This window comes from Homalodisca vitripennis, chromosome 2 (genome assembly GCF_021130785.1).
Source record: "Homalodisca vitripennis isolate AUS2020 chromosome 2, UT_GWSS_2.1, whole genome shotgun sequence".
Taxonomy (NCBI): domain Eukaryota; kingdom Metazoa; phylum Arthropoda; class Insecta; order Hemiptera; family Cicadellidae; genus Homalodisca; species Homalodisca vitripennis.
In genome coordinates, this window is record NC_060208.1 from 14,525,001 (window position 1) to 14,548,822 (window position 23,822).

Below are 23,822 nucleotides of genomic sequence, written 5' to 3' on the forward strand. Positions count from 1 at the left end.
GGGAAATAAACCTCTTCCACCAGTGGTTTACGGAAGGCTCTAAAAAGTGGTACGGGCACTTGAATTATAGGAGTGAGACAAAGTCGGGTGATGGTGGTCCGTATGAGTCCTTATCCCACAGTCTTTCAGTGTGAAGTCATAGCCTTAACGGCCATTGGTGGTGGTTCGGAAATCACCTGTATGCCGTTGGCCCCCAGGTTAAGTGTTAGAGAGGGCTTCTTAGCCCTCTTTACCTAGTAAAATAAGACATTGTTTCTTTACTTTACGTCCCGGACTAGCAAATGTCTATGACACAAGCTCCACCTCCTTTGGTTTAACGTCAAGCAATCCTCAGTTAACATGTATCCATAGAACTATCCAAAAAGTCTTGTTCAAATTAATGGACACATAAGTTGTGCAGTATTTGAGTATTTGGGGGAAAAGATTTTTTTGTCCGGAGCTCGATTCCCTAGCTTCAAAGAGTGTTGAACAACTATCAGGACTCAACGTTTGTTCCAAAAAAATCCATGCCAATTTTGGTTAAAACCCATGCACAAATTTTGGTATGACGTTCACGATTATCGTGTAGAAAATGAAAGTTCTCCTCTCATTGATCCAGTTGTCTTACGATCTTCATCTTGCTGTTGGATTACAGAAAATCCATGCCCATTATTTTATATATCAGTTAAGAATTGCAGATATAAAATTGAGATGATACACAGAGCTGGCCTCTCTTTCTTGACTATCATTAATGCCCAAAATCCTTCCTCATGGATCTGGAGATGTCCCCACCTCCAAACTTACCCATCCAGAACATCTTGTCACTCCAGAAGCAGCGCAAAGATCCTTTTAGGACTAAGTGCAATTTCTTACCTTCTTGTGTTGAGAAAACATAAGAAACTTGGATGGTTACTTGTATGGGTGATGGATAGAATCTTGTTTTAATAAATAAAAGTTGTAGATCTCCCTTAGTTGCCATGGTCAATAGTACTATATTGCTCTCTTGCTAAGAAACAACACCTCTGAACTATATTATATTTCATCATACTTCATTTACCTATCATAATCATCATTTATATTTGCCTCAAAGTATGTATTTGCTTGTAGAGGACTTTCACAATGGAAATTTGTGCTGTATCTGAGATCACTCAGACTCCCAGACATAAAAGCTCAAATATTTGATCTTAAATAGTTTTCTGATATTAAGAATGAATGGTTATGAATAGCATTCTCAGTTTTGTCTCTATTCTGTGGCAGCTTCTCCCAGCTGGACACAAGTACGTGGAACATAGATCTTCAGGAGCTGGAGTACAACCCGTCCAAGAAGGACCTTACGGATGCTAAGATTCACCATCTGCTCGCGGAGGAGCTCTGCCAACCTTGTAGAAGGGTAAGTGTGCCTTGAGGAAGAGGAAACTATACACCAATTTTCAAGTCTCTAGTAACCTGCTATCTAGATTTATCGAACAGACACTGGAGTTTACTTGCTTCACAGTAATGTCATTAATGACTATGGCAGAACGATTCAGTAAATTCAGTAATGTATTTCCTATAAATATCCCAAGAGTTTTACTTTCGCAGTGTTCTGGTCCTGAATTTGGGAGCCGTGGTAGTCATTTTTAAGAAGAAGGCCTATGATAAGAAACTGAACTTTGAGTACATTCCATATAAGTCTAAGTTTCCAATCCTATGTTATAAGTGACAGCGTCAACATCGAAGTTCTTGAGTCACTGTGCAAACTTCTCAGTGCCACAGAAAATTCGAACATAGCATGTTCTTTTGAAACATTTACGTTTTTGTCAAAGATGAAATTGTTTGAAGAAAAATTTAGAACTTTTACTTCTGACATCCTTGTTAGGTAGAAATGAGAATTACACCAGTTTTTTCGAGCATTCTGAAACCATAGTTTTATTTATACAAATACTATTACCATACAAATGTTAAATTAAAACAATCAATTTTCAAATATATATAAAAATATTATATAACAATTTATGTATTTTAAATTATGTATCATAAAGAGATGCTGCCATTTGAAACTTTTTTTGTGGACTACCACTCTTCAAGGATCTTCTCCCTAAAATTTTGAATACAATAAAAAGTAAATTGTATAAGTCTTATGGACGTTGCCAAAATTTAACTATTCTAAAAAGTAATCTAATTAAATCAATGAATTAAAAATCAATTTATTAATATATTAATTTTAGAACTATCACAATCTACACAATACTACTCAACTATGGTGGAAAGGGCTGATTCAATGCGAATCAACTGTGAACCTGATGAGACAAAGAGAATCTATTCACCTAGATTGCACTATTTGTTGTAGTCTGTGTATCTCTGATGTCGAAACGATCTGGGGGTTTCGTTTTGAACTTCTTCGTTCTTCGTCGCCGGAATATCTTTTGATCCCTTTCGACAAACAGGAGTCAAGTTAGCAACATTATCAGATTTCAGATGCTGCACGTAAAAGGAAGGTGAACTTGAGAAAAACTCGACAATCTTGTACCGTTTCACTGGCACATGAGGGGTTAGCTTTGAAATTTAAATTTTTATGTAGGTTCAAAAAAAGAAAAGAAAATCTTCTGAAATAAATAAAGTTCAAACTAAAATAAAACTTCTTCTTGAAAATAATTACTGGATTTAAAATTAAAATAAAAACTTCTTGATAACTTTTAAATTCAAACTTGTAATATATTCGTCACTCCAAAAATGTACAAAGTTCTTACAACTTGTCTTTTATACAATTTTCAAAATTCAAAACTTTCACACTCTAATCTGATCTGGCAATTCTTCACTTTAATTTATCTTAAAAATTAAATTTTATTGTGTTACTAATTTTCTTTACTTTACTTTAACTATTACTTCTTTTCAGTGTTAGAATTTTTATAAATATTGCTGAAAGCATCTGGAACAATCACAAAACTCTTTTAGTATTTTTACATAAAATTTTATATACATGTGCTCACTGCACCAAAAAGTTTTATATTGCACAGATCAAAAGGACAAGTTCCTAAATTCCCATTAAATTTAATTTTTACAATATTTCTTTCCCCAAAATTAATTAAAATAATTAAGAATGAATATTGACTGGACTCCAGTTAAAAAGTTCACTTGCCCGCAGGTTCGATGACGATTAGCAAAAATAATAACTCTAAGCACTTTCAAAGTCTACTCGTTACTATTACTTCCGATCAACTGAGACGGGAGGTACGGCACGTCTACCTCACCCCACCTCTCAATTTCGTTATCAAACACTGCCATCTGCGATGCGCGCCTCGCTGATAGAAGCCTCTTTTGTACTGTCCAGTCCTTATCATTCTTCTGGGCCTACTCCTTCCACCGGTAATCCAGTTATCCCAGAAATACAATTTAATACAATCGGTACAATCTCACCAAAATCACCTAGGGATCACTTTTTTATTGTCAGCATTATCTGATACCAATGACACTTTTCAGTAGTTGCAAGTGTAAGACGTATTTGCACACGTTCATAAAGCTGAATACATATACAGAAAAATATACGTGGTGTGACAAAAAGGTTGGGCTGGATATGTATTTTAAAATTGTGTGTGTGATTCTAAGCTAAAAATGAAGAGTAACTTTTTTCCACATTTCCACTTCGTTTAGCCGCTAATCGCCATTTTGTATTTTTTACTAACAAATTATTATCGCTAAAACTAGTAAAGCTAAAAAAACCAAATATAGCACATAATGTTTGAATAGGTAGAGGAAATAAATTGTGTTATTTTATGTAATATTAACAAAATGGCGTCTGTTGAAAATTTTTAAAGTCAAAATAATGTCATAGTTGAGAGATATCAGTTGTTTGTTGCTCCTTGCTTCTACAAGAGTATCTTTAAAGTGGTGGAGCTCGCTTATGCGTTGACGGATTTCGTTGAAATAAGTATTGTTGGAATTGTAATAATATGTTCCAAATAGTTGATACCTTGTACCTAGAAGGAGCAACAAACAACTGATAACTCTCAACTAACCGTTAGTATTGCAATAAAGTATTTCAAATAGTTGGTGTCAAGTACAATTATAATAACTTACTGTTTTTTTTTTTTTTTTTTTTTTTTTTTTTTTTTTTTTATTCGACTTTTAATAATGTTCAAAAGACGCAATTTTGTTAATATTAAAGAAAATAACACACATTTTTCTCCTACCTATTCATTCCTATGTGAAAAATTTGGTTTCTTTACCTTTACTTGTTTTAGAGATAATAATTTGTTAATAAACAATTCAAAATGGTGGCTAGCGGCTAAACGAAGTGGAAATTGGAAAAAACTTTATCCTTCATTTTTAGCTTAGAAATGTGAAAATGCATAGCCAGCCCAACATTTTTTGTTACACCCTGTATGTTTCCATAATCGTATTAAATAAAATACTTGAGAAGAAATTACTGACACTTACTGTATTCTTCATTTTCAGCTTAGAAATGTGAAAATGCATAGCCAGCCCAACCTTTTTTATTACACTCTGTATGTTTCTACAATCGTATTAAATAAATACTTGAGAAGAAATTACTGACACTTATGATTGACAAGTAGTGTGTCCGAAATATTATAAAATCGCCGCAACTTTTCAAATTAAGTTTGTTTAACTTTCTAGAAAAACAATCTAGAGTATTAACTAAAGGCAACCTGGACATTCAAAGAGCCTCCATGTCACCCTATAGATTTGAATGTAGTTTATCTAAACTAAATTTCAAAATTAGGAGTTAAACATTTTGATGGGTTTGCAGCACCGGAGGCTGAGCTACAGCAGGCATGCAGTGGATGACCGCGATCTGACCACACAAGTCTACCCCCACAGGATGCATGTCAACATGCGTCGTATGGTAGGCGATCAGAAGAAACATCATCATCGTCGAAGTAAACGTCTGAACAAGGTTAGTTTTAGTACAGTCCAGTTGCTGTAGTAAGCCGTTTGTAAATTGCTGAATAGTTTTGTAATGCTCATTGAAAAACTCTTCTCTGGTCTATTCAATAAGGCCTAATTGTGCCAAAATGTAAATCAACTCTTTGCTAACATTAGGTTAGCAGGGAATTGGCATTTAACACTTCTGGATGCACTGCCTAATGAAATGATATTTTTATAGGAATATACCGTATAGAAAGACTACATATGTGATTAAGAGAAGGGAGAAATACAACTTGCCATTATGAAGGTTAAAGAGTGGGTAGAGTACGATAAGCGGACCCGGTTTTTTATATCGAAGAATGTAATCATCGATACCTAATATTCACATCTCAAATCTTAGACTATCAATCGATATAAAAGTATCTATAGTCCTCAATAACAATCATATGTTTTAAATTAAAATATGAATTTAATATTTACAGTGATCAAACAAATTATCATAACCAAAATTAGGAAAACTGAAGATGACCATATTTGCTCCTCTCACAGTTACAGTTGTTTCTTCCCACAAATTTCACATAATGGGTTTTTCGGTACGAGTCCAACAAGTTGAAGTCACAAAAAACATGTCTTATCATCTTTCAAAGCAATGTCGTTTAGTTTTCTAAAATTGACTGTCATTTTTAATTACAGTTACTTATATATAATTGAAATATTACATTACGAGTATTGGTTTGAATGCTTCTTTTTTACAATTCCACCAGCAAGAACTCTGTACGAGTATAATCCATTTAGTTTTCCCACAACTTCAGCTGACCAACCGCTGCCGTGTTCACTCTTTATCCACACTTCTCCCTCTCCAAAGACTCTAGGCTCTTTTTGGGTATCCCTACTTTGATCTCTCCAACTTTTTGCTTCAATTTCCTTGTTGGTTTCATATTTTCAAATACCGTGGCCATTTTGTATCCTAAAAACATTTCAGCTGAAACCTTTCCGGTGGTTTTTTGAGGGGGATTTCTGTACCTAAAGAGTACATTTTGGAGAGCGAATCGTTCCACAAAGTCCATTTCTTTCGGGATGATTAGGAGTAGTCCTTATACTCATTGTCGCCACTAAAGAATTACTAAAATAACTTCTTTTTGAGAACCAACGTTTTATTCATCGATTTAGACTAAACTCAAAACTGGAAATAAACTCAAAATGTAAACATGCTCAACTAAGAATCAGCTGATTATAAAACTTGTGATTTGACATTAATAGTAATCATACAGAGGTGAAGGAACCCACTATCCAAAATCTTTTAACCAAAATGGAAAGGACAAGTACTATTCCCAAAATTTAAGATTATCTTATAGGTTTCAGACCTTTAACCCGAGGGAAATATCCCACTGTGACAACGTTAAAACATCTAATGCAAGGTAAAGGTTTTTGTGGAGAGGTTAGATTTCAGTTAGAAATGTCTCTGTACAAATATTTCTACTAACCAAATACCCTATTTTTGTAGTTTTTTACATCTGAATTTGTCATGCGTTCAAAATAAACTCATCAATAATAAGGTAATAACTCAAAATTCTCTACTTTTTTAGTTAACTTTACGTTCTTGGCCCTATGTAACATAAGGGTTACATTAATGCTTAGGGTGGAATGTCTCATGAGTTTTAATACAGTCTAATCTATAGCCCAGAGAGTTTGAGATTAAGTTTAAAGAAGAGACAAATTAATTCACATGCTATTTACTATATGGAGCATATTTATAGCATATTGTGTTGATCACTGTAGTTGTTGTAGTTAGGAAGACATTTTGGAGGTTTCATTTCCCCCCTTATACAGGTGCAGAAATAATAACTGATCTCTTTATTATTGCTGTCATACAGATTTAAGTATTGATTTTGAATACATTCTAAACGTGTTATTTAAAAACTGTTAAACAAGTCGCAGCTAACCTAAATAAAAGTCTGGAGCCTTTGGACAGTTTAATAAAATAAATATGATTCATTTCAGGAGAATATCTTTGCTCAAACCAACTCTGGTTAAAGGTTAACATGCTTTTATGCGCTGAGAGTTAGCGAAGGAAAATTTAATTTCTGTTTGTTTCTCTGTCTATCTGTTGGTCTGTCCGCATTGTATCTTAAAAACTAAGACCATGATAGCAACTTGAAAATAGCAGAATAGACAAATTTTAAAACAAACTCATACATACATAATCATAAAAGAAATTTGACTTGTTAACACACGTAGCCTAATAATCCCAAAATCATGTTATGATGACTTAGTGTGTAGACTTTTATTATTTAAATACTGATATGAAACACAATTTATTGAACAAAAATGCGGATGTATCATATGGTAAGATAGCTTGGCAGTTTCACTGCCAATGGCGCAGTGTAACGGGTACGGTGGTTATCGCAAGATAACCGGATCAAGCAACGTCGAGCGTGCCTGCTGCTTGGATGGGTGACCGATGAGCGATCCTGTCCTTGCAAGCAGCCCGCCTGCCCGGCCATTGGTGGTGGTTCGGAAGTCACCTTTAAACCACTGGTCCCCAGGTTAAGTGTTAGGGAGGGCTTCTTAGCCCTAACTTCGCCTGGTACATTAAACCATCTTTACTTTACTTTACTTTTCCTACCTTACTTTTATTATTTAAACACTGCTATGAAACGTAACTCAATGAAATAAAATCCGAATGTATCATGTGGCAAGGTATCTCGGTAAACATGATCTGTAGGCTTTAATTTTGCATGCAGCTTCATTTCTAAACAGACAAGAATAAGTTCTTGATGTTGCATGTCCAACCACGGAATTTGGCTAAGCGTCATTGATAGTAGACCGATACAATTTCTCTTTTTTCTGTTTCAATTCCACATTTATAGAAGTAGCAACATGGATTTAAAAGAACTGTTGGCAGGGCATTTCCTTATGTAGTGACACAAGGAATTAAATATTTTGGTCCCAAATATAGTGATGATTCTTGGGAGACCTTTAATCTATGTTTAGAAATTGTGCAATTTTCCTGTATTATGCTGGTCGAAATATTTGAGAAAATGGGTTTGTATTATTGAAAACATAAATGGAAATAGATCTGACAAAAAAAGAGGTCAAAGTTAGGATTTCCTCTTCGTCTAATCCTTAGCGTCCTTTTTTGATGCACAAAACCTCTCGCCACAGAGGATTCAGAAGCCGATCCCCACAACGTGACTCCATAGCTGAGAACAGGATAGATTTGTCCGAAATAAAAATTTTTAAACTTTCATTTGTTTAAGAAATTATAGACAGTAACAGAGTGCCTTGGTATTTATTAGTGGGGCTACACATGTACGAGTGTATTGCGCAATTGTAAACTTGACCCAGGGCTGTTGTGAACTGATATTCTAACACTGTTCCAGGGCATGAAACAGAACCACGTCAGTTTCCCCGGTATCCAGCAGAATGGGACGGTGAAGCAGTTGGCCAATGGTAACTAATACTCATACTTAACCCTTTAGCTACCTATATACTCAGTACCATCGACCAGGTGAGTAATATCAGTAGTAGCTGTTCATAGCATATCTTTAGCAGGTTTGGACTTATTGGCCTAACATTTATTTTTGTTGCCTATCCATCTAGACATGAAGCTGGCAATATTCACGTAAATTGTTGCGTAGTTTAGATTATTGTTTACTATACCATTATTTAACTTGAACTGTAGTATGTGAAGCTAATATGGAAAAATGGAATCAAAAAGTTTATTCCTTTTGAATAACTTTATCCTATAATGTTCCCTAATAACTTATTCTCGGATGTTTACAAGATTTGAAATCAAAGATGATGATACTTATAACCCTTTAGGAAGGAGTAAAGGGCCTATCACGGTACCTACGGGTAGCGGGTATTAAGGGAATGTGTGGGTTAGCTAAATTGTTATAAAAATAGTAAAATATAACAAAGTAATTCTTTCAAAACACACTTCCGCGTACAGTTTATACAACTAAGATGACATTATTAAAAGAGGAAATACAGTAGGCCTACTGCCAACTCATACAAAGAAAATAATTCAATCCGCAAAAATCAAATTTATAATAAAATTCACCAATAACCTTTATTGTCTTTTATACAGGGTATCCCGTAACTCTCTGGACAAAGGTATACCACGTTATTGCTCAGGTCAAGACAAACATATTTAATCATACGAACATGGGTCTCCGATACTTAGTTTTCCGTCTGTCTGTCTGTATGTTTTTTATAAAAAAATTAATATGTTAAAAACTAACAAATTAAGTTATACCAAATTTTGCTCAAATATTTATAATACCAAGGCCAGTTAGTGAAAAACATATCATGGAATTATCATTAGGATTTTCAAAATGGCGGCCATTAAAACTTTTAAACTTAGAATATCTTAAAATCAGCAATGTTTCTAAAGATCTACAATATTGAATTACAGATGTTATTACAATTATTATGTAACAGATTTTATTACATTAGTGGAGAGCTGCCGGTTCTTCACTTTTTGTACTTTTGGCTATTCGTTGAGAACCTCAATGTGGGCCATGTCTTGTCACAGTAAATCTGCTCTAAATCACCTTATTCGATTTAAATACTTTTTATATCATTAGATTTATGATAAAATCCTCTAAAACTTTTCATTCTTGTTATTTTGCTGGTTTTTAAGATATTGAAAATAAAAAAGTTTTAATGGCCGCCAATTTGAAAATACTAATGGTAATTTCACAACATTTTTTCACTAACTGACCATAGTATAATAAAAGTGTGAGCAACATTTTTTGTAATTTAATTAGTTTTTAACATATTAACTTTTTAATAAAAACACACACAGACAGACAGATGGGACACTAACCATGGGAGACCCCCATGCTTCATATTTATATGGTGAAATATGTTTGTCTTAACATAAGCAATAACGAGGTATATCTTTGTCCAGAGAGTTACGAGACACTCTGTATAACACAGCCAATACAAAAGTTCATCTCGATTCCAAAAATGTATTCTTGCATTAAAAATGAAATGTTGTAGATTATTGTACATGCATTACGAAAACCGAGGTTTAACGATTAACAATGTATTACATGTATGTGTAAATGTGTAAAATTTTAACACATCTAGCGATCAGCTGTGAAATAGGCGTATACTAATCGCTATGCGGTGATATTCGTGTACAAAGTGCTTGTCTTGTAACGAGGCTGCTCGAAAATCGACGCTAATGGGTTAAAACGGTTTAAAACTAATTCCACTTTCAGTTATTTGATCGGCCAGTCAAGTATCGACTATGGATTGTTTTATTATAATATTTCTTATCAAATAAATGTTTAATTTAAAGTCTTAAACAGTGTTTTACAATTATAATTGAAAAATAAAATTGACTATGCTATAGTAAACAGTTAGTTAGTAGTGGCACACGTTAAGTAATTGATCAGCACATTTTGTTAGCGTGTTCTGATGATTTAGTACTTTTCATCGGTTACAGCCAGTTTTAAATTCGCTACCAACGATAATTGGGTTGATTAACTTAATGATTACTTGTGTTCTGTTATATTATTCTTAGATTTCGTCAGCTCCTTGAAATTTTAGTCTGTTTACTGAACTAATTTAATTTCAGATTATATAAGTGAAGTTCTCCACGAAGTGGATGGGTCGGAGTCGTCAAAACTGGCACCGACCAAAGACGACTGGGAAAACGGTATTACCTTTACAGCACATCCTTCAGGTAAGATGCTATATGGAACTTCTCAACTGTACCGACTACTAACTCTTTCTCTCTCTCTCTTTCTCTCTCTACATCCTTTTCTTTCTTACCTCTTCTAACAGATTTCTTATTCGGTTATACTTTTTATATTAGTAGTTTAAGTTAAGAGTTTTTAGAGATTCTTTAGGGTTTTTTTTGGATTTAGGGATCAATACAATAAACGATACGTTAGAAAATATCCGAGTGCTTTAAAAAACAACAATTTTAATTTACTTATTTACGTATAATGAAAGCCCTATCCTGTATTGATGAAATGTGGTCCAGACAGGCATAATATAAGTCTTCGTTACGAGCAATTTCTAATTTATTCAATTTTATAATAATTGTATATGTCAATGAGGTACAATTTAATATTATGTTGTTTATAGTATAATATTTTAAATAAAATATATTTTCCACAGTACTACTTTATGAAGTTAAATATAAATTATGTAAAAAATTACGAATACCTTCAGTACATTCTTTGAAGGGAAAAGAATTATTTTTCCACAAATTTCCCCACATATGAGGTAACCGATTATTATTGTTTCATACGAGGACTTTGATGAGTATCTTGTTAGATTCTGTCACTGAATCTAGAATCTATAAATTCTGACAAACGTGTAGAACCCTATACTCTTGACTGTGTGCATGCTCTGTTTTGTGTATTGAAATAAAGGAAAACAACCCCTAAAGTTGTAACATAACAAGTGATTTGGCTTGGGTTATGGCAATGGCATGTACCTAACCGCTAATGCTTTAAATTTGGAACAAAAAATTTATGTAACCCTTACAAAATAAAGTTAAAGCTGTATTATAATAAATATTATTCCATTGCATTTTGATTTTTAAAATATTTTTCAACTTAATATTTTACCCCCTGTTGTGTTTAGTTTCAAGATAAAATTTGAGATTCAAGATTTGTTAGTGTCATAGATACTTGTAGAGCCGGTATGTTTCTCTTTCAGTTTTCTGTGGAAGACCCATAACGATTTATTTACAGGTGTCATGGATATTGTGTTAAATAGATGCAAAGCTACTATCTGGATACCTACTTTTAGTTTTCTTTTCTCTGAATCAAATTTCCATCAGCAGTGATTTTGTTTTAACATTATAATGCAATATGATTTAAATGTTGTATACAAGTATTTGAAATAGTATCTCCTTTAGTCAATAAAGGTTATTGCCTTAGACGTTACAACAACGAACCTAGTTTTGTTATACGATTTTTACACAGTTGAAAATCTTCAATTTGTGTTCCATATCTAATAACCTGAGAACATAACGTTATTGTTTCTGTTTACATTGATGTGGTTTCGATGGGTAAACTATTTGTATAAGGTTGATCACGGGCACATTCACGTTCAAATTGATCTGGGTGTGAAACGTCTTACCGGGGTACTGGCCTTACACTCAGAGAGGTTACAAGCAAATTTCTACAAATTATTTGTATAAGGTTGATCACGGGCACATTCACGTTCAAGTTGATCTGGGTGTGAAACGTTCTTACCGGGATACTGGCCTTACGCTCAGAGAGGCTTCAAGCAAATTTCTAAAAAAAACTGTTTGTATGAGGTTGATCATGATCATTGCGCGTGGAAGTTGATCTGGGTGTGAAACGTCCTTACCGGGAGACTGGCTATACGCTCAAAGAGGCTACAAGTAAATTTCTAACAAAGTATTTGTATAAGGTTGATCACGGGCACATTCACGTTCAAGTTGATCTGGGTGTGAAACGTCCTTACCGGGGTACTGGCCTTACGCTCAGAGAGGCTACAAGCAAATTTCTAACAAAAGCATTTGTATAAGGTTGATCACGGGCACATTCACGTGGAAGTTGATCTGGGTGTGAAACGTCCTTACCGGGGTACTGGCCTTACGCACAGAGAGGCTACAAGCAAATTTCTAACAAAAGCATTTGTATAAGGTTGATCACGGGCACATTCACGTGGAAGTTGATCTGGGTGTGAAACGTCCTTACCGGGGTACTGGCCTTACGCATAGAGAGGCTACAAGCAAATTTCTAACAAAAGCATTTGTATAAGGTTGATCATGGGCACATGCACGTTCAAGTTGATCTGGGTGTGAAACGTCCTTACCGGGAGACTGGCCTTACGCTCAGAGAGGCTACAAGCAAATTTCTAACAAAGCATTTGTATAAGGTTGATCACGGGCACATTCACGTTCAAGTTGATCTGGGTGTGAAACGTCCTTACCGGGAGACTGGCCTTACGCTCAGAGAGGCTACAAGCAAATTTCTAACAAAAGCATTTGTATAAGGTTGATCACGGGCACATTCACGTTCAAGTTGATCTGGGTGTGAAACGTCCTTACCGGGGTACTGGCCTTACGCTCAGAGAGGCTACAAGCAAATTTCTAACAAAAGCATTTGTATAAGGTTGATCACGGGCACATTCACGTTCAAGTTGATCTGGGTGTGAAACGTCCTTACCGGGGTACTGGCCTTACGCTCAGAGAGGCTACAAGCAAATTTCTAACAAAGTATTTGTATAAGGTTGATCACGGGCACATTCACGTTCAAGTTGATCTGGGTGTGAAACGTCCTTACCGGGGTACTGGCCTTACGCACAGAGAGGCTACAAGCAAATTTCTAACAAAAGCATTTGTATAAGGTTGATCATGGGCACATGCACGTGGAAGTTGATCTGGGTGTGAAACGTCCTTACCGGGAGACTGGCCTTACGCTCAAAGAGGCTACAAGCAAATTTCTACAAAGGATTTGTATAAGGTTGATCACGGGCACACTCACGTTATATATTGATCTGGGTGTGCAACGTCCTTACCGGGACACTGGCCTTACGCACAGAGAGGCTACAACCAAATTTTTTAACAAAAAACTATTTGTATAAGGTTGATCACGGGCTCATTTACGTTCAAATTGATCTGGGTGTGAAACGTCCTTACCGGGGTACTGGCCTTACACTCAGAGAGGTTACAAGCAATTTTCTACAAAGTATTTGTATAAGGTTGATCACGGGCACATTCACGTTCAAGTTGATCTGGGTGTGAAACGTTCTTACCGGATACTGGCCTTACGCTCAGAGAGGCTACAAGCTAATTTCTACAAAGGATTTGTATAAGGTTGATCACGGGCACATTCACGTTCGAGTTGATCTGGGTGTGAAACGTCCTTACCGGAGGACTGGCCTTACGCTCAGAGAGGCTACAAGCAAATTTCTAACAAAGGATTTGTATAAGGTTGATCACGGGCACATTCACGTTCAAGTTGATCTGGGTGTGAAACGTTCTTACCGGATACTGGCCTTACGCTCAGAGAGGCTACAAGCAAATTTCTAACAAAGTATTTGTATAAGGTTGATCACGGGCACATTCACGTTCAAGTTGATCTGGGTGTGAAAAGTTCTTACCGGGAGACTGGCCTTACGCTCAGAGAGGCTACAAACAAATTTCTAACAAAGGATTTGTATAAGGTTGATCACGGGCACATTCACGTTCAAGTTGATCTGGGTGTGAAACGTTCTTACCGGATACTGGCCTTACGCTCAGAGAGGCTACAAGCAAATTTCTAACAAAAGGATTTGTATAAGGTTGATCACGGGCACATTCACGTTCGAGTTGATCTGGGTGTGAAACGTCCTTACCGGAGGACTGGCCTTACGCTCAGAGAGGCTACAAGCAAATTTCTAACAAAAGCATTTGTATAAGGTTGATCACGGGCACATTTACGTTCGAGTTGATCTGGGTGTGAAACGTCCTTACCGGGGGACTGGCCTTACGCTCAAAGAGGCTACAAGCAAATTTCTAACAAAGCATTTGTATAAGGTTGATCACGGGCACATTCACGTGGAAGTTGATCTGGGTGTGAAACATCCTCACCGGGAGACTGGCCTTACGCTCAGAGAGGCTACAAGCAAATTTCTACAAAGGATTTGTATAAGGTTGATCACGGGCACACTCACGTTCATATTGATCTGGGTGTGAAACGTCCTTACCGGGAGACTGGCCTTACACTCAGAGAGGCTACAAGCAAATTTCTACAAAGTATTTGTATAAGGTTGATCACGGGCACATTCACGTTCAAGTTTATCTGGTTGTGAAACGTTCTTACCGGGGTAAAGGCCTTACGCACAGATAGGCTACAATCAAATTTCTAACAAAAGCATTTGTATAAGGTTGATCATGGGCACATGCACGTGGAAGTTGATCTGGGTGTGAAACATCCTCACCGGGAGACTGGCCTTACGCTCAGAGAGGCTACAAGCAAATTTCTACAAAGGATTTGTATAAGGTTGATCACGGGCACACTCACGTTCATATTGATCTGGGTGTGAAACGTCCTTACCGGGACTGGCCTTACACTAAGAGAGGCTACAACCAAAATTTTTAACAAAACTATTTGTATAAGGTTGGTTACGGGCTCATTTACGTTCAAATTGATCTGGGTGTGAAACGTCCTTACCGGGGTACTGGCCTTACACTCAGAGAGGTTACAAGCAAATTTCTACAAAGTATTTGTATAAGGTTGATCACGGGCACATTCACGTTCAAGTTGATCTGGGTGTGAAACGTTCTTACCGGATACTGGCCTTACGCTCAGAGAGGCTACAAGCAAATTTCTACAAAGGATTTGTATAAGGTTGATCACGGGCACATTCACGTTCGAGTTGATCTGGGTGTGAAACGTCCTTACCGGGGGACTGGCCTTACGCTCAGAGAGGCTACAAGCAAATTTCTACAAAAGGATTTGTATAAGGTTGATCACGGGCACATTCACGTTCAAGTTGATCTGGGTGTGAAACGTCCTTACCGGGGACTGGCCTTACGCTCAGAGAGGCTACAAGCAAATTTCTAACAAAAATATTTGTATAAGGTTGATCACGGGCACATTCACGTTCGAGTTGATCTGGGTGTGAAACGTTCTTACCGGGATACTGGCCTTACGCTCAGAGAGGCTACAAGCAAATTTCTAACAAAAGGATTTGTATAAGGTTGATCACGGGCACATTCACGTTCGAGTTGATCTGGGTGTGAAACGTCCTTACCGGGGTACTGGCCTTACGCTCAGAGAGGCTACAAGCAAATTTCTAACAAAAGCATTTGTATAAGGTTGATCATGGGCACATGCACGTGGAAGTTGATCTGGGTGTGAAACGTCCTTACCGGGAGACTGGCCTTACGCTCAGAGAGGCTACAAGCAAATTTCTAACAAAAGCATTTGTATAAGGTTGACTACGGGCACATACACGTTCAAGTTGATCTGGGTGTGAAACGTCCTTACCGGGAGACTGGCCTTAGGCCATTCATTAGGAGTCTAGTAATAGTGAGTATCTAGGTAGTGTCTTTCTGGACTACTTATTATAATAGACTCCTGGAAGAGAAAAATATCATTCTAGTAAATGTCTCTTTACTCTTTTATCGGTATATTCTTGAGTATCAGTTGATTTTTAATACTTTCTTAATGTAAATTGTTTATATTAATACAATTTAAAATTCTTTCTAGTTAATAATAATTGTTTTTGGTAGTTTTTTACAAAATGGCACATACCACTTTTAAGACACGATATCAATAGTATAGGCCTACTACTTAAAGATAAAGACATGCAACCGGGTCATTCTCACATTGAGAGCAAATTTAAGATGAAGATGCAGACAATCCTTCTTATGCCATTGGAAATTTTTCAAATGGTCAAATGTGATTTTATTAATTGAACTTGAGCATTTTTCTAACTTAATTTTGTCTGGAAAATGTAATTTTGTGTCTGTGGGTACTCATTTCTCAAAATCCTGGTCGAGCCAGAACGTCGACATTGGAAGCAAATGTGTAGGAAATTGTAATGAACAATTAATTCAGTTGGTAAAAAAAACACTTTATCCTTTTTGTTTTACTGCCTTTCGTGAATGGTTTTGAAGTATTCCAAAACATGTTTCGAACAAAAATTATAATTTCTTCTCTGACGGAGAAAGAATGAACTCCACTGGGCATAATCTTACTAATGAATATATAAATAAGTGTTAAAAATGTCAGATCTCCAGAGAAAATTGTACCTGAGCTAACATAGCGGAGATAGAGAAATCTTCTCCCTTTATTTTCGTTCAGGGTATACAAATTTTAAATCTTCAATACAAGGGGCCACGTCAGCGTCTATTCGGTTGCCGGATAAAATGGCTGTTACATTTCTTACTAACGAATTAAATAACTGATGCTATGTCTCAGTATTGAATACAACTATGTATCAGTATGTATCATTATTTTGTTTAGTTGTATATTTTAATGACAATTTTAGATTACGGAGTTTTTTTAGTGGTAGACCTAGGTAGCTTCTTATTTTTCCAATGAATACATTAAAATATGGTTATTGATAATATTAATAAGTACCGCCAATTTAAGTTCATGCAGTATGATTTAAAATTTATGATTGATATTATGATTTTTCGGCACTTAGTGATTGATGATTTTTGTAACCCAATGAAATACGAGTAAATAAGCAAATACAATATTGTATAAAAATCTTCAGCTTTCCTACTGGTAATTTTCAAATCTTGACGATACTTAGTTTGAAAAGAAAAGGTGACCATTATCTAACTGTGAGAACGACTCTCGACTAACTTATGATACCAAATAAATGATTTATTACAGTATAATTCTTATAAATTTGTTGAGATGAACTTAACTCAATTTTAGTGATCTTTAAAATTGTTATTCCATATCACATTTATTAGTTTAAGAACTATCTATAACGCAATCAGATTACTAATATATAGATAGTATTAATATAATATTCTAATGGTAAAACGTGATATTAAATTACTCGTGAGATGAAGGCTAAGCCCAAATAGAATTTACGAGCACTGGAAATGATTATTATTTTTGAAATTGAAAGAATGGTTTACAACACATTACAGATATATCCCCTTATCATCTCTAAGTTCAGTGAGTACATTAATTTTTATAAAAATATTCTTAAAAAAGTATAGCAAAGTAAACTGTTTAATTCCTAAACACCTTTAAATGGCTTTATAGTTATAATTTTGGAATACAGGGTGTCCGAAAAAGAACTACCTACCCGTGAGCTATTTGTTTCATAAGAAATAAATACATCACAACTAATCCAATAAAAAGAATATTTGAAGGTTTTGTAAGGTAATATTTGAAAACTTAGTACAACTCCAACTTTTTGGTAACGCGCCAGAGTCTGCAGCTACCAAGGCTACCATTTGGAAACTGCACGGTATCGTCTGTTATTCAGTATCCACTAAGCTGTAAGCGTTTTTCAAAATTAAAATACCAGAAGATTTTGGTTTTGGTTAGTTGGTAGCCATGCAGTTCAGTCACCTCCATTTAACAATTTCCTGGAAATCGTATGTTCAACCCTGATATATTCTGTGGCTGATAGTAAAAACCACTCCAAACAAAAAATGTCGTATAACCATAGGTCGAGAAATGTCTTGTTTTGCCGACAGTCGCCATTTTGTATTTTTATAAACAAATTATTATCTATAAAACTAGTTAAACTAAAGAAACCAAATTTGACACATATGTTTGAACAAATTATATGAAAAATATCTTAATTGGAAAATATTTTGTTTTTCTTTAATACTAACTAAATGGCATCTGTAGAAAGTTTTTAAAGTCAAATAACAAAACATTAGTATATAACATCAACTATTTAAACAATTTCATTGCAATTCCAACGGTACTTGATTCAACGAAATCCGTCAGTGCATAAGCGAGCACAACCACTTTAAAGGTACGCTTGCACAAGCCGGGAGCAACAAACATTTTTTATTTTTATAGGCATTAGCTGTTTTACATAGGTTATAACATTTTTTAAAGGTACTAACTGTTTCGAAATTTTCATAACAATTCCAACCACACATTTATCAACGAAATCCGTCAGTGCATAAGCGAGCACAACCACTTTACAGGTACGCTTGCACAAGCCGGGAGCAACAAAATTTTTTATTTTGATAGGCATTAGCTGTTTTACATAGGTTATAACATTTTTTAAAGGTACCAACTGTTTCGAAATTTTCATAACAATTCCAACCACACATTTATCAACGAAATCCGTCAGTGCATAAGCGAGTACAACCACTTTAAAGGTACGCTTGCACAAGCCGGGAGCAACAAACAACTGACACCTCTCAACTGTTACATGTTTAGCGTTCCCAGCCAACTGAGTTTTAAAAAAATTCCTGCAAGAAGCAGATTACGGCTTAGTCTCTTGGTTTCAGCGGAGTTGGTACCCCTGAGCTTGTCGTTGAGCTAGTAATTATTAGTATTGGTTCAAGAATATCTCTTGACGCAATGCTGCAAGAGATGGATAGTAAATCTGTATCAAATTTACTAAAAACTTCACAAGGATTAGTTAATTATTGGCCCTTTAGGTTTTCTCTGACCACACATCATACTAAATCCAGTCTCCAAAATGGCGTAAAGCTATTTTTAACCTACACCTTTGGTATTGCTCTCTCACCTAAGAGTCACCATTTCTAAAAATTTGTGGGGAAACAACAATTTTTCCACAGATGATAACCAACAGAGTGCTCACTTTTAAGTTATTGTAAATGTTCAAAACTGAGGAGTTCTTATTCGGACACCCGTAAAGCCTCTTTCCATATCAATTTGTGACATAACTTGTTGATGTTTTCAAGCGAGTGAGCCTTACCCACAGACCACGCGCCTGTAGTGGAGTTCTCTGCCTTACCCTTCACTACTACCTGTGTTTATATTTATTTAACCTTTGTTTTTAAGTTCTAGTGGCATTATTTTGAAAATAAATATATTTTAACATTAGATTTTTATTATTTTCATAACCTAACCTTAAATGTTTTGTTATGTGCATGTTGAGACGACCTTTACCTATGCCTTATTCCCTGTAGTATTCCCTAGTCGTTACTTGTGTTCAGCCATGATTCTGTACATTTACATCTAACACATCTACTGGAAATCCTGAGTGTACAAAATATTTAGGACAAGAGGAATACATTTGCTGTCATTTATTCTGTTAAACACACAAGATGTTCTTTGTATAACAGCATTGTAATGGTTTTGTAATTGATTACATGGTTCGTTCAAATCTCCCTTTTGAAATGGTACTGACAAAATTAATAGTGATCCGAGTTTTAACCTGAAATAATGAATGGGTTCAATGACAGGGCTTCAATTCTTACAAGAATTAATGCATTATGCAAATAATGCATACCCGGGTTAATACAGAAAATTTATTTATGATAAATAACAGTCGCAACGTGCTCTGTATGAATAGGTGATCTCCATTTAATCAGAAAATACTCCAACTCTAGTTATACTCCAAATTTGGATTGCATTGTGATTACTGACGAGTACAGAATAACCCAATTGCTTAACCGATCGTATTGTGGTTACTGGCGAGTACAGAATAACCCAATCGCTTAACCGATCGTATTGTGGTTACTGGCGAGTACAGAATAACCCAATCGCTCAACCGATCGCATTGTGATTACTGACGAGTACAGAATAAACCCAATCGCTCAACCGATCGTATTGTGGTTACTGGCGAGTACAGAATAACCCAATCGCTCAACCGATCGTATTGTGATTACTGGCGAGTACAGAATAACCCAATCGCTCAACCGATCGTATTGTGATTACTGGCGAGTACAGAATAACCCAATCGCTCAACCGATTGTATTGTGATTACTGGCGAGTACAGAATAACCCAATCGCTCAACCGATTGTATTGTGATTACTGGCGAGTACAGAATAACCCAATCGCTCAACCGATTGTATTGTGATTACTGGCGAGTACAGAATAACCCAATCGCTCAACCGATTGTATTGTGATTACTGGCGAGTACAGAATAACCCAATCGCTCAACCGATTGTATTGTGATTACTGGCGAGTACAGAATAACCCAATCGCTCAACCGATTGTATTGTGATTACTGGCGAGTACAGAATAACCCAATCGCTCAACCGATTGTATTGTGATTACTGGTGAGTACAGAATTACCCAATCGCTCGACCGATTGCATTGTGATAAATTCCTATGTACTTTATTCTAGATAAACCACGAAGCCATCATGTGTAACGTTCAGATAACCAGTGTCTGTAGTGCAACTGGTAAAATTCTTCTGACACCAATTTAAACGGTAATAAAGAGTTAACCTTAAGTTTTATTGCTAATACCAGACACAATATGATGTCTTACATTAGTCACAAACAATACAAAATTATGAAGGTAAGTTCCAAATTTCTGTTGTTATATATTATAGTTTATATAAAATGGACAATCTATCATATTAAGAACTTAAGATTTACAAACTTATCATAAATGTGACATCTTTAGTTACTTGTATAAGTTGAAAATGTTTTCTGACTGGAACTGTTTGGAGAACGTTGTTGTTGGCTTTATTGCTATGGTTACACTCTACAAGTGTACTGTTTGAAAAGTAACGTAATCTCACGAAACACGAACAGGTTACCCTAATGATTTTCACAATTCCCAGAAACAGCTAGTATATATCGCGGGGTAGTCGGATATTTTATACCCACCAATCTTACCATAGCTTTTGCAGAATTTTTTATTGAAGAAATTATTATTGTATAATTTGAATGGTATTACACAAAACTAAACAAGGATTGCTATTTTAGGAAAATTAACTTTTGTTCTTTCATTGCGTGAAAAGTAAATACTATAGTACATGTTAATGAGATATTGATGTTACATCTTAATGTTAATGGGAATTTGACAGAATGAAAAAATGAAGAATACATATTATTAAAACCTAATACATTGTTTATTTTTAATCAAACTCATCTTTTATATTGTTATGTGTAAAAAATTATGTATTGTAAGTTAGGCGTGTACATTCAATTATAAATTTAAGTAAGCCTAAAATAACAAATTCTCCATCAAACATAAAAATAACTCTTTCAAAACTTTAAAACGTATTAATTTACTAATAAATGTTACTACTAAAATTACTCATTAGAATGTATGACTGATGTAATTATCATTTGCTATATAAATTTAAAAATTAATCTAACTACTAATAAGTAATATTATTTGTTTATTTTCATATTAATATTCGTAGATTTGGTGGAGTTCGAAACCAACTAAACAGGTAAACTATGAGGATAAGGTAACGTTGGTGTACTAGTGACGGTGGTGGGAGGTCACACTGTGACCGAATGTAATGTAGGTAAACTATGAGGATAAGGTAATGTTGGTGTACTAGTGACGGTGGTGGGAGGTCACACTGTGACCGAATGTAATGTAGGTAAACTATGAGGATAAGGTAATGTTGGTGTGCTAATGACGGTAGTGGAGGTCACACTGTGACCGAATTGTAATGTAGGTAAATTATGAGGATAAGGTAACGTTGGTGTACTAGTGACGGTGGTGGGAGGTCACACTGTGACCAAATGTAATGTAGGTAAACTATGAGGATAAGGTAATGTTGGTGTGCTAGTGACGGTGGTGGGAGGTCACACTGTGGCCGAATATAATGTAGGTAAACTATGAGGATAAGGTAATGTTGGTGTGCTAATGACGGTGGTGGGAGGTCACACTTTGATCGAATGCAATGTAGGTAAACTATGAGGATAAGGTAATGTTGGTGTGCTAGTGACGGTGGTGGGAGGTCACACTGTGACCGAATGTAATGTAGGTAAACTATGAGGATAAGGTAATGTTGGTGTGCTAGTGACGGTGGTGGGAGGTCACACTGTGACCGAATACTCGGTGCGGCCAACAAGTCTACACTTGCCCGATGTGCCTACTGTCGCAGAGACCTTACTGCCGTGGAGAAGAGACGGTAACTTATGCCTCCCTCAGTTGGTTATGGGCCAACCCCACCTGTCCACATACCTGTCCATCAAATACTAACGGCAACAAATGCTTAGAATTATATTCATTTGATTGTACGTCCAGAAAGTTATTTGGTACATTCTGGTATATTATTGTTCCATAGTTGGAATTAGCATTGTTGCCATGGCTTCCATTCTAATAACATAGAGCATTTTTAATAATCTAACTCATCTACCTCATAATTGAAAAATTACTATTTTTATTATAATTTTAATTGAATACTTTATGAGAAAAGTTTTTTTGTACATTTCTAACGTCATTTTAAGTGTGGTGCCTTACTGAGCTCAGATACAACGAGCTCAGAATCTGTAAAAATCAATTTCCAAATAATCTCAAATACTAAAAAAACTGTTTAGAGTCGCAATTTGGAGGCTGACAAAAAACATTAATTTATCTTTGTACCACAATCTATTTAATTAATAAATGTGTCCCTTCAATATTCACCTGTTTAGCATAACTAACTTACGATGTGTACATGTTGTAGCTGATGTGGACAAAGTGCGTGTTGGTTGTGACCAGCTGTTGTTGCATGTGGCGATCTCTAGACATTGCCGTATTAGATTTACACTCATCAACCACATTGCTTAACCACATTCACTATACTTCTCATGAAATAACTACCGCAGATAAGTCCCCGGTTATTCTACTGAAGATTTTGTACAGCATACACTATAACATAGCATTCTGATTTTCTGATTGATGAATATTCTGATTTTAAAAGAGCTTCAGATGTTTGTTTTCACAAAACCACGAATCAGACCAGTGGCGTATACAGAGAGGGGTCATAGCCCCCCCCCCCCACGAGATTTAAAAACAAGACATTTTTATTTTTTTACTATCCACTCTTTTTGTAACCATAAACATTAAAATGAACTTAACTTAATATGAGAACATTCTTTCTGTTTGTATCTAAATGCAAGATCATTACTTACAGCAAAGAGAATATTAACCAAAAACCAAGGTGGCCCCCTCCGAAAACCTGCACTGGTTCTGCCCTAGAATCCGATGACTTTTCAACTTACACGAAGTTGAAACAATCAGTATAGTTTAGTAAATCAGCGTATCTTTACGTTCAATGTAAGATTATGAAATACACACACTGTTCAGATGAAAAACCGTACAGGACAATAATTATATTATAATACTTAAAAATTTTCAATTTACAGGATCTAGACATATTCATTAATTAATTGTATGAGTTAGTTAGTTTTCCTGTACTGTCAACTTTATTCCTACTCTCACAAATATTAATACAGAATTATTGCAAAGTAATCTATTTTTTTTTTACAAAAATATTTATTTAAAAGTAACTAACTTGATTTTGACTTAATGCTCAGTTTAAGAATAATATAATGTATTATAACAAATTGTATCTCGAATCAACTTTCAAAACGTTGCCAACATTTTAATTTTTATAATGG

At 35.4% G+C, this 23,822-nt stretch overlaps 1 protein-coding gene across 2 annotated transcripts in view; it reads left to right on the forward strand.

Moving 5' to 3' along the window:
- The window catches only part of LOC124353580 (sodium/hydrogen exchanger 3), a 173,119-nt gene that overhangs the window by 135,453 nt on the left and 13,844 nt on the right, over positions 1–23,822 (forward strand). The window contains exons 10-14 of one of the 2 annotated variants that reach the window (XM_046803483.1): positions 1,237–1,369; positions 4,727–4,873; positions 8,229–8,298; positions 10,439–10,546; positions 19,202–19,343. In XM_046803483.1, coding sequence (XP_046659439.1) covers positions 1,237–1,369; positions 4,727–4,873; positions 8,229–8,298; positions 10,439–10,546; positions 19,202–19,236 — 493 coding nt within the window. In that variant the 3' untranslated portion in view covers positions 19,237–19,343. Of the gene's footprint in view, positions 1–1,236; positions 1,370–4,726; positions 4,874–8,228; positions 8,299–10,438; positions 10,547–19,201; positions 19,344–23,822 lie in introns of those variants that run through there. The other variant, XM_046803482.1, reaches the window with a different exon arrangement.